This window comes from Hipposideros armiger, unplaced genomic scaffold (genome assembly GCF_001890085.2).
Source record: "Hipposideros armiger isolate ML-2016 unplaced genomic scaffold, ASM189008v1 scaffold_511, whole genome shotgun sequence".
Lineage (NCBI taxonomy): Eukaryota > Metazoa > Chordata > Mammalia > Chiroptera > Hipposideridae > Hipposideros > Hipposideros armiger.
Genome location: NW_017731861.1, coordinates 583216 through 594622, shown reverse-complemented (window position 1 = coordinate 594622; position 11407 = coordinate 583216). Strand labels below are relative to the sequence as shown.

The following is an 11407-nucleotide window of genomic DNA, read 5'->3' as shown; positions in this document are numbered from 1 at the left end:
TGTGGAGGGGGGGGGAGAGTAGAAGGGTTTGGTTCCCAGTCGCAAGGGGGCTGTGAAACTAAAAATTAGGGAGTTGTCACCCAACCCTGGCTTCTGACACATGCCCTCCAGAAAGGGCAGAGTAGGGGTCGAGGAGGGACCCTACAGAGCTCCAAGCGAGGGAGGTCTGTTGGGGGGCCCCGGCCGACCCCCGAGCCACAGCGTTACCGCCAGATGTTTCCAAAGTTTCCTCCCATTTCCTCTGGCTCCAGGGCCCACGATGGGGCGGGTTTCGGAGGGGATTTCGAACGTAACAATTGCGTGGGAATAGAGAAGCGTGGATTTCGCATCACGGTCAGCGGTGGTGTCTTACACAGGAGAGAGGAGCAGGGAACTGTGCTTGCTGGAGGGGGGATTCAGTCCTCAAGGACAATAACGATCATGGGTTGCGAAGGACTGGTGAAATCGTCTCACTCCCCACAAGAAGTCTCCAGGAGTCAAGGTTGGGGAGTGGTAGGGGGCGGGCGGAGTAAGTGAGGGGGTCATAAATCCTGCCAGTCCTACGCTTGCACTCCCAGGCACCCAAGGTGGAGGATGAGAATGGGCGGGCTGGGCGGGCCGGTGGGTTGGGGGTTCAGCCGGCTGTCTGCTTGTAGTTGCCGTTAATCTCCTGGGCAATGTTGACCGCCTCGGCACCCAGGGGCAGCCGATCACTGTACTCGGAGCTCGCCTCGAACTCCTCTTGGTTGGCCTTGGACTGGGACTCCACCAGCGAGCACGTCGCCAGGCTCTCCTCTCTTTGCAAGTCCCCACCAGGGTCCACCTGCTCCGCGTCTTCGTCAAGGTCCTCGCCAGGACCCTCCTCTGGCTCCTCGCCACCGGCTTCGCCGCCTGCCGCGTAGCTTTTCTCGGACTCGAGGTAGGAAGCACGAGGATCGAAGTCGGCGGCGATGCGCTTCTCCATGGGGTCAGGTGCCTGAGGCCTTAGGATCAGACGGTAGGGCTTTCCCGGGTGTTTGGCCAGCAGATGGCAGCAGGCGGCGCCCAGCAGAGGCACGGTGGCCAGCACCAGGAGGAACACGCTTACCCCTACGATAACCAGCAGCGAAGGCAACTCCTTCTTGGTGGCGAACACTACTTGCACGTGGCAAGCCTCCCCTGCCAGCGCCAAACACACGGAGTAGTTGGTGCCAGGCCGCAGGCCGCGGAACCAGTAGGCGTTGACGCCCTCCTCCACGCGTGACCACTGCACTGCTGAGCCGCCCCCCGCCGGGCACAGATAGAGCAGGCGCAGGGGCCGTCGCCCCGGCCTCCCGGCTCCCCCAGCCTCACCAGGCCCAGGGCCCCAGCGTGCCGCCAGCGGCGTCAGCTGCACCCGCGCCTCGCGCTCCGCTACGTCCAGAGCGATGACGCCCAGCTCAAAGACATGTGGCTTCAGGTCCGCGCTCTGGTTGAACGCGTGGTTGGACACATACCGTGAGGGGTCCCCGTGGCCACAGCGCTGCTCCTCTACCCGGTCTGCAGAAACCTGGTCTTCCGCCTCCCCTCCCTCACCTGCCTCCTCCTCCGGCCCCGCCTCTGTCTCCCCAAGGATGCTACCCTGGACCAGGCCTTTGATTTTGCCCTCGGGCTTGGAGGGTAGGACGCTGTTGCCCCGGCCTTTGGCTGTGGACTTGCGCTCAGAGGTCGGGGCCTTCCCATCAGTATCTCCCCCTGCGCCAGGAGCGTGCTTTGGGGGCCCGGCAGCCGCCACCGCCACTCGTACTGAGGTAGAGTTGACGCCCAGCTCGTTGCGGGCACGGCACGTGTAGATGCCTGCTTCCTTGGCACTCAGGAGGGGCACCAACAGGGAGCCGTTTGTGAGTGCCAGGAAGCGTGGAGTGGCTGGGGGCGCGGGCCAAGCGGGTGTCGGATTCGGGTTTGGGGCCTCCGTCGGCGTCGGCCAGTCCCCATCTCCTTCCCCCTCCCCGTCTTCCGGCCCATCCTCGTCCTCCCCGCTTGGGACGGGCGGCTCTAAGACTACAGTGCCACCCGGGATCTGAAGTTGCCATTGCAGGCGGGGCGTAGGGTGTCCTTCGGCGACGCAATGTAACAAGAGCGCCAGGCCAGCGCGCAACGGGCTACCCGGCACCTCCGGCGGCGGCTCCGCACTTAGACTCACACTGGGTGGTGCACAGGACAAGGTGGGCAGGCGGTGCACTGGAACTCCCTGCAGCGCGGGAGGTGTGGCGCACGCAATGGAGTCGGGTTCCGGTAGCGAGACCCGGGTGCTTGCGGCCCATGCCTGCAGCCACAAAAGGCTGCAACCGCAATGGAAGGGGTTGTGATAGAGTTGCAGATGTGACAGCGCGCTTAGAGCGTCGAAGGTGCCGGGAGCCAGTGTACGCAGTCGGTTGTTGTTGATACGCAGGGAACGCAAGTCGGGCAACGCACCGAGTGCGTCCCGGGGCAGCGAGCCCAAGCGGTTGTGGTTCATTTTGAGCAGCTGCAGCGCGCTCAGGTTACGCAGATCGCTCCATGGGAAGCTGGATATGAGGTTGTGGCTCAAGTCGAGGTTCTTGAGTTGGCTCAGGACGGCCAGCGAGCCCAGCTCCACGGTGCGCACCTCATTGTGCGCCAGCCACAGCGACGTGACCTGCGTGACGTCGGCGAAGGCCCCACGCCGCAGCACGGTGATCTTGTTGGCCGACAGACTAAGTGTGGTCACGTTGGCCGGCAATCCTTCAGGCACCTCGCTCAGCTCCTTGTAGGCGCAGTCGGCGAACTGGTGCGCATACTTGTCCACGCAGGCGCACGGCTCGGGGCAAGCTCCCGCCACTCCTAGCAGCGTCCAGGCCAGCCACACTGCCGGCAGGGGCACCATAGCGGATTCTGCAGGTGGAAGAGGGGAGAATATGACACAGAGCCCCGATTTCCTTCCCCTATCAAGCTCTGCCTCCACAAACCAGTCTAGAGTAGGCCCCAGGGCTCCAGTAACCTTCTCTGTGCCCAGGAGCCTCTCTTGCTCACCGGTAGAGCTCAATAAAAGTCTCGGGATTCAATACATGCCCCCTCTCAGGGCCCTAACATCCTTTTCCAGCGGCCTCTTACCTTGCTCTTTTTTCCCTATCTACCCCCTCACCCTGGCGTTGGCCGTTGTGCACAGGCTCGGCCGCTCGCTGGTCTGCCCTGGGCTTTGCACTGACCCTTGTCTGTATTTCTAAGCCTTTGTTTAATCTCGTGAAAAGGGTACACAGAAAGGGTATTTTTGTCCGTGACTGGTGTCCTCCTTCCAACTCTTTGTCCGATGCACAGCACTCGCACACACGCCCATTCAGGCGCATAACAATACCAATACGCACAAGCACCGCCACCAAACCGCCAACTTCTGCAGGGGTTTAGCGGTTCACAACACATTTCGTAGACACACAAACACAAACGCACCCAGATACAGACACAATATACCCTGAGACTTCATTGTTCTCAGCTGAACCTAGCATTTGTACAGCGTTCTTTACCACGGTGCAAATCTTTTTCCTGTTCATTGTGGGAATTGACAGATACAAGCACACAAGTCTTCACGCTAATCGACCCACACACAAGGACACAAGTGTGTACTGGCGCGTGCACACAGCCCTTTACTGAGACCGAAATTCCAGCAGATCAGCAACGTGGAGAACTTGCGGCGGGTGGCAAGAGCCATGGGACCCACAGAAGCAGACTTGCTGGCCTCTCTCCCTCCACGACCGAAGCTGCCTGCTCTGGGTTGCAGCTCCCATGAGAGGAGAACCAGGACTGCTCCGTCTTCCATCTGAGGAAGGAGGTCCTACTCTACGCACGGACCGGGAGCATTGGGGGAACATCACTAAAGATCCCTCCTCATCCCGCAGAGCCCAGGCGGCTGGGGTGGGAGGGGGGAGGGGCAGAGGCGTCCCCTGCTGATGGGTCATGGGGGCTGCCACTAGCTAAGGAAGTAGGAGAAGGTTCAAGATTCTGCCCCTTTTTTGCAGCTCTACGTTGCCCAAGGGCCCTCCCTCCAATAAAACCTTCTTATGCTCAGCCACACAAACGCACTTACACACATAATGCCTGCTCCCACCTACGGCTCCAGGCTGGTTCGGCAGAGCCCCTCCCACACCCCCATCTTTGGGAACCCTTGCCCCCTACTCCGCCTTTGCTCCCGGGGGAGGGCCCCTCCCTTCTCTTCCCGGTCTAGGCCGGACCGCAGTAGCCGGGTCCAGCACCCTAGGCGGGGTCTACCCCCACCTGGATCGAGGTTGTGTGGCGGTCCCGCGGCTTACCCGCTGCTCGCTGACTCCCCAAGTGTTGCCTCGGGCTTCAGCCCCTTCTTCAGACTCGATGTCTCGGAGCCAGGACGACAGCCCAAGGGGGCTTCCCACATCTGTTGCTGAGACTGTAGGGAAGATGGAGGAGGGGCCGAAAAGGGGTAAGTTTGGGGACTCCTCTGGCCCTGAGGTCCCACTTCAGTTTTTCCTTTCGCGTCTGTTTCCCCACCTCTCGCTGGCTGCAGACTGAAGAGTCCTCGCGCGCTCCCGGCTCGGCAGGGACGCGCACAGCCTCTCCCACCTCTCGCATCCGTCTACATTTGTTAAAGCCATAGAGGCTCTTCCCCCGGAGGAGACACATTGGGGTCCCCTCGCCCACCGCCCTTGTCTCGGCTCATCCCAGTTCACCGCACCCTCATAACCCATATTCCCCACACTTACACATCTGCAGACATTGCCACTATCCCTTATTACACCGATCCCCCCACGTTCAAACACATTAGCACAGACCCTCACCCCCTCACACAGTCGACTTTCACATGTTAGAATTATCCATCATCATGTAATAATCGCGACGATGTGTTGAGCTCTCAATACGTTCACACATTTTCAAAGGCACACCTTCACCCGGGACATTCACCATTCTCTTCCTCTCGCACGCACACACATTCACGCGCACTCACCCTCAAGAGCAGGTCGCGCCAGGACGGGTGAGCTTGCTGCTAATTAAATGCGAACCGCTTTTATGCCCCTCAACACACGAGACAAACCATCTTTGAGAAATTTGGGGGAAGGCAAGGCGCACGACTGAAGGGGGTCCTTGCCTTTAAACTCTTTTTGCAAATTGCAGGTTGTGGAGCAGAGAGACCTCGAGTGGGACCCGCTGCGCGCTAGCGCCGACCCTTCCTTCCTGCACCCCTCCCACCCTCCTACACCCCTGCTAGCCGCCTCCTCCCCGAAGCCATGTTCAACACGATGCATAATTGATAGTGTTAGCAGAGCGCCTCACCCTCCCTCCCTGCCATTTTTGCCTGGATCTCGGCAGATACAAGCCCAGGTCTCCCCTGCTCTAGGCCTGTTCAACTCAAAGATGAGAACGCATCGCCTTGCAGGGCGCACGAGGAAGCGATGCCCTCTCTGCAGCCCACCTCCGCCCCTGTCCAGTCTCTTAAGCCCCGAATCTTTACGTCTCATCTTTTGTGTCTAAACTAGTACTGAAGCCCACAGCCCAACGCGCCAGCTTGTGCGCACTGGCCCAGCGGGGCGCGTGGGTGTCAGCCTCCGCTCCCAGGAAGCCTACCTGAGAGCACCCAACGCCTCACCCGCAGGTCTAGCTAGCTAGAGACGAATGGGGCATCGGAGCTTTAGCTGACATTGGTACGGAAAGGGATGGTTACAAAACGTCTGCTCCTCTTGAGCACTGTGGGCTGGGAACTTAAGGCCCGAGCACCTCTCTCCCTCCCATTCCCCCCGCCAATATCTTCACAGCTTCAGAAGCAAACACACCGCCAAACCCACACACGGTTTCCCACAGTCCTGCGCCGCTCATCACCGCCCCACTTGTCTCACACGCTCACACAACAGCCGGCCTCAGCAGACTCCAATACTCGCTGTTCCCTACTCTCGCTCCCTGTCTCTGGCGAGACCCCGACATTTCTTTTAGCGACAAGGAGGTGGAAGCGCGGGAATGTTCAGGCATTTGGCTAAAACTCGATTCCTGTTTCTCTGCTCTGCTCACTGCAGCCCTGGAGACAGAGTTGCTGGTCAGAATCGGGAAAAGGGTACAGGCTCCCGGGCACACGCAAAGCCCCCGCCTACCCCGGTCCTTTTCGTAGACACTACGCTCTTGGGGGCGCCCTAGGCACCCAGCCCTCACCACAGGCCGTGGAGGGGGGTTGACTCTGGCGGTGGCGAGGGCTTGGGGCCTCTGAGAAGCTCAATTTCCAGGTTTGAGTGTTGAGCATTTCAGGGGAGGTGGAGGAGAGAGACCAGCGGGGAGCGCTGCATCTAAAGAGACCACCGACCGGGGTTCCGAGGATCCTTTGTAAATTAAATATGAACAGACTGGCGCACGCACGCTCCGCAGTCCCTTCTCCTCTCCTCCCCCTGCAGCCACTACAGACCGCGGAGCCGGCTGGGACCCGCGCATCTTGCTCAGCCCAGAATTCAGTACTCAGAACTTCATTCCATCTACTTGGGCCTGTGGTCCCCACAGCCGACCCAGGGGGAGAGCGGCGGATGAGTGAGAGCACCTTCACCCTGCGGTAGGACAGATGGAGCAGGCCCCTAGTTCGGCAGTGAGTCCCAGCAGTTTGGGCCTGGCCGGGCCGGGGAGTGGAGCGGTCCTCCGACCTGGCAAAACCTCTTTGTCTACGGAGGAAGAGGGGCGTCCTGAGAGTGTTGTCCGCGCTTTGGGGAACCAGAGGGGGGCGGTTCAGAAAGCCTTGGCCAGGAAAGAAGGGCCTGGGAGAGACAGGGGCCCAGCAGCGAGGAAGAAGTCTGGTCCTGGACACTTTACCCGGCGGGGGCAGGGGCGGGGCGCCTGGCACCGAGACAGGGACCAAGGCTCAGGCGTGGAGGCGCACGGCTTGTAGATTCTCCACCCAATTTTCACCTCTCTTCTAGCTCTTTTTACAAGGCGGATGGAGAGGCGGGCGGGCGGAGGACAACTTGGAAGGGCTAAGGGACTGTAAGACAGAGGATGCAAAATGGAAGGGAGAATGGGCTCGCTCACTCTCCGCGGAGCGCTTCCTGGACCGCAGGGATCCGCCCCGCCAGCGTCCCGGGAACGCCCGGGATCAGCTGGCCAAGAAAGACCCGTTTTCCTTGCTTTCTTGCCGGGGCTGCAAAAGCCAGGGGAATTTGGCAGGGAGGCAGGGCTCCAGGTGCCGGGGCCGCTGCTGAAGGCGCGATGGCCACCCGGCGGGGACGCTGGCTCCCGCGGGCCCCTGCGGTTCCCGCCCACTCTCCAGCGAGCGCTTTTGTTCCCCGAGCGTGCCCTGGGGGAAAGACAACCCTTACCCCGGCCTTCGACCCTGGAGAGCCCAGTGCCTGCCTCTGAAGCCTGAAGCCTGAGTCGCCCCGGGTAAGGTCCGTTGAGGCCTGGGATGGGAGCCACGACTCCGGGTTCAGCCTCCGAGCGCAGCTAGAAGATTGAGCGCATGTCGCCCGCCGCCGCCAGCCGCTCAGGAGCGGTCTAATGACTATAATGTTAATAACGGTACAGTTACTGAGCGGCTGGGGAATCGAGAGCGAAGACACCATTCCCGCCGCCGCCCTCGACTTTGATTGTTAAAGAAATAGGCCCCTAATCAGATGGGTGGAAATAGGTGTGGGGAGAGGAAGGATACAAAGTTCCAAGCCTCCAGCGCGGGGTCCCCAGGTTCGGAATCTGCAGAATCCGGGCTAAGGCTTTTTGACCTAGCTGGGGTCCGGACCCTAGACAGACCCAGGAGCGGAGAATTGGGGCTCCGGACAGATTTTTGCGGAATGTCCTCTAACTTCGACGTTGCGGACGCCGACGGTCCAACAGATGGGGCGGGTCGAAACCCAGTAGATCCCGGCACCAGCTCCCCGCTGGCTCTGTTCAGCCTCTTGGGCACAGGCCTGGTTCGCGCGCGCCCCCTGCTGGATACCGCCTGCCGGGCGCCGAGACCCCGGGCAGTGGCTGGGGGGACCGGGCAAGGTGGGCTGAGGCTGGAGCCTGCGCTGCCCCCGGCTCTGCAGACCAACGGCGCAGTGTTCCAAAGTGGGGGATGCTTAAGCAAGGCGCCAAAGCTTTACTTCCCAAGCCCGTGTCCCAAGAATCTGCAACCTCCTCACCTGCCTACCACAGGCAGAACCCCCGCTTCGCACCCCATTGTGTTTCTAGTGCCCAGGGCACAATATAGTCACCCTCTGATACGCGATGAACCAATGAGCTTAGTCCTCTCGAGAGGGAACCTTCCTCTACACCTTCCCTTTTCTCTTCGAGCCCTGTTGGGAGACTTGATCAGAGACTTATAAAATGTCCGAGATCTGAAAAGTAAAATCTGTTGGCTCTAGGAGGGGGAAGGAAAACTGCACAATTGGGAGTAACGGATGTTTGATTAAGTTTTAGGTGCAATCGCTGCATTCAGAGTGGTAAGTGTCTTGTATTTAACGTGGCACCTGGGTGGTTTAATGGCTGTGGGAGGGCATCTGAAAGTAGGAAAACCAGGGCCCAGGAGGGCATCAAATATGCCCACGGCAGCCTGCTCAGAAGACCCTCCCCACAGCTGCTCTCTAGCCAGACTCTACTAAACACTCTGATTGCCACCTTTCAGCTTCTGCAGTCCAATCCCCCCCAACACACACACACACACACATTCACACAGGGTTCCCATCATTCTCAAATGCTGCTTTTCGAATTTCCAGCAGAAAATTCACTCCTCTGGGAAGCTAGTCCCTATTTATAAACCACTTCCACCTCCTATCTTTCCTCCCCCTCATACACACTCTACATAGTGGTTAGGTGGAAAGGTTCTAGCATCAGACTCCAGCATGTACCCGCTGTGTGACCTTGGCCAAGTTAGCTAACCTCTCTGTGCCTTAGAAATAAGGGTATATGTAAGAATACTAATTTTATCGGGTTGCTGTGAGGAATAAATGAGTCAATGCACACAAAGCTCCTAGAACCTAGCACTTAGATAGTGCTCTGAAAAGAGCTATTACTTTTTTCAACAATAGCTAGAATTAGCCATCATTATTGCCTTACCCAGTTGGGTCCAGGTAGGATGAGATGTTCCACTGCACAAGCCCCTACATGCCTGTGTCCTGCCTTCCCCATAGGGGGAACAGCCTTGGCCCCGCCCTCAAATGCCTCTTTACTCCCCACCCTCCACCTATGGCATTGGTAGCAATCAGAATTTCATTAACATTTGTAAAGATTTCTAGCCTCAGATACTTCAACCCAAATTCTGATGCTTGGGCTGTCACCAATACGCCTGTTTGGGAAGAGAGGGTTGCAGCTGCAGCTTTGACAGAAGGATTTTAATTAAAACCACAATCTGTTTAAGAATTTATTGGGCTCTGTGACTTTAATTATTTTTCTAGGGTGTTATGAACGACTGCTGGGTTAACAGTCTGTGCTGCCGTCTCTTCCTGCGAGAGACTCTCAGACCTCCAGGGTCTACCTGGCCTGACTGAGGCCTCCACAGTAGCCGTGGCATGAGTGAAGAACAGAGCACGCATGATCTTAAATGCATTTTAGTATGCTCTTTACTCAAACATCAATCATCAATACAACACACAGTAAAGCATCAATCATCAATACAACACACAGTAAAGCACACAGAGTAACACACTAATTAGGTAAAATAGAGTAACGAACCAGTCCCAAAGTCAATCATAGTCCTGGGGAGTGACAAAGGGCTGCTGGTCCAGGAGGTTGGTTCGGCAAAGGTTCTGTCTGAGCCAAGCAGAGCAGAGTGGAGGTTTCTCAGAGCAGCGTGGTCACCTTTCAGTCGAGACTGGCTCTCTGAGCTGCAAAAGTCCTCAGTTCTTATGCACTTCTGAGTGCCTTCCTGAGGTCACCTTATTAGGGCAGCCAGCCAGCAACACCAGTGTCCTCATATCTTCAGTAGCAGACATTCGTGGGGCGGGGGAGGTGGGTATAGCTAGTTATGCCCAATTACCAGGGCAGCCAGGAAGTTCCCTGGGCCTTGAGTGCTAAGTTCCAAAATGGAGTCACTCTTGCTCACACAAAATTCATTCTAACAGCTTCCAGTGGTGCTCTACACATAGGGGAAAATAAAAAAATGCACATTTGCATTTGGGAAGACTGTTGACTCAGAGGAAAGCAGCAACCTGTGGCAGTGTGCTGGAGGCATTTTCCGAATGGTTCAAATGAAGCTTGACGTTATTAATAATCTGGGATCCAGTCTGTGACCTTCCTCCAAGAGCTTTCAAGAAATTAGCTTAATGTGCTGGCAAGGCCCTTTATTGCCATCACAATTAACGACAGTTCTTCCAGGGGCATTGCATATAATTATCTGGGTCTGTGCTTGTCTCACTAAAGATGGGGAATTCCTGCCTGGAAGAGGCAACGCTCCCGCCTGTGAGGGGCAACATGCTTAGCTGTCCTACCCAGTGCAGGCAAGACTGGTTCTCCTCGGAGGGGGAGTCTCGGGTAGCCGGCCACTCCATGGCCGGGTGAAGCAGGGAATCACCGTGCTCCATCTGCAGATAATAAAATTCCCATCTCAAAGTGTTTTACATGATTCAGTGTATCATCTCACCAGCAGGAAGCAGGGCTGGACATCAGCAGGCCCAGGTTCTCTCTGTCTCTCCCCTCTGCCACCCTTAGTATGGTTGCAGCCCGAGACTCCTGTTCCTTGGTTCCACTGGAGGGCTCAGCAGCAGCTGGAGTCACATGCTTATTTGTAACAGACTAGTGGAATAGAGAGACTGCATTCTTCCCAGAAGCCATGGCCTCTCCTTAGGTCTTAGCAACACATATTGGCTTAGGACTCCCATCTCCGAGCCAATCACACTCAGAGCGAATAGAAAAGGGGATAGAATTGATTGGTTTACAGTAATAATAATCTAGTGCTGATTTGCTACTGACAAAATAGAAGTGTCGGGAAGTTGCATGATCAGAGGAATCTAATATTGTGTCAAAATGAGTGGAAATGAGGCTGACCATAATTACAGTGAACCATATTAAACACCCCCTTATCTGGAGATTAGACCAGTTTATGTCCACATTGTGTGAGCAGGGTTGGGGCTCAGCATGTGAGCAGGGCCAGGGCTCAGTGTGTGAGCAGGGCCGGGGCTCAGTGTGTGAGCAGGCTGGGTGCTCAGTGTGTGAACAGGGATGGGGCTCAGTGTGTGAACAGGGATGGGGCTCAGTGTGAGCAGGATCGGGGCTCAGTATGAACAGGGTCGGGGCTCAGTGTGTGAGCAGGGTGGCTGCTCATTGAGCATGGTGGGTACTCAGTGTGAGCAGGGTCAGGTCTCAGTGTAAGAGTGTCAGGGAGCTCTCTTGGGTAGGCATACATACAAACTAGTGGAATCTCTACTTTAACCGAATTCTTGAACAGATGATAATGTGTTCTTGGAAATGCCTGGCTGGGACCCAAAGCTCTTTTTTTTTTCTTTGTTAAAGATTTTTATTGGGGAATTGGAAGAAGCAGAACAGACAA

The 11407-nt window shown here is 57.0% G+C and overlaps 1 protein-coding gene across 6 annotated transcripts; it reads right to left on the bottom strand.

The window, feature by feature from the left end:
• Positions 1 to 6: 6 nt before the first annotated feature.
• On the bottom strand, positions 7 to 9254 carry ISLR2 (immunoglobulin superfamily containing leucine rich repeat 2). 6 transcript variants are annotated; one of them, XM_019667920.1, is made up of 3 exons: positions 7266 to 9254; positions 4260 to 4372; positions 7 to 2850 (listed from the first exon to the last, which is right to left on the bottom strand). In XM_019667920.1, exon 3 carries the CDS (start codon positions 2840 to 2842, stop codon positions 614 to 616), a length of 2229 nt encoding a protein of 742 aa, XP_019523465.1. In that variant the 5' UTR covers positions 2843 to 2850; positions 4260 to 4372; positions 7266 to 9254; the 3' UTR covers positions 7 to 613. The 6 variants fall into 6 exon arrangements, with proteins under 6 accessions (XP_019523465.1, XP_019523464.1, XP_019523463.1 ...); XM_019667919.1 differs by lacking the exon at positions 7266 to 9254 and adding an exon at positions 5545 to 5603; XM_019667918.1 differs by lacking the exon at positions 7266 to 9254 and adding an exon at positions 4928 to 5147.
• Positions 9255 to 11407: the final 2153 nt, after the last annotated feature.

Bases quoted from the DNA above. Each gene is read 5' to 3' on its own strand.
- ISLR2 (XM_019667920.1), bottom strand. From the start codon at position 2,842: ATGGTGCCCCTGCCGGCAGTGTGGCTGGCCTGGACGCTGCTAGGAGTG.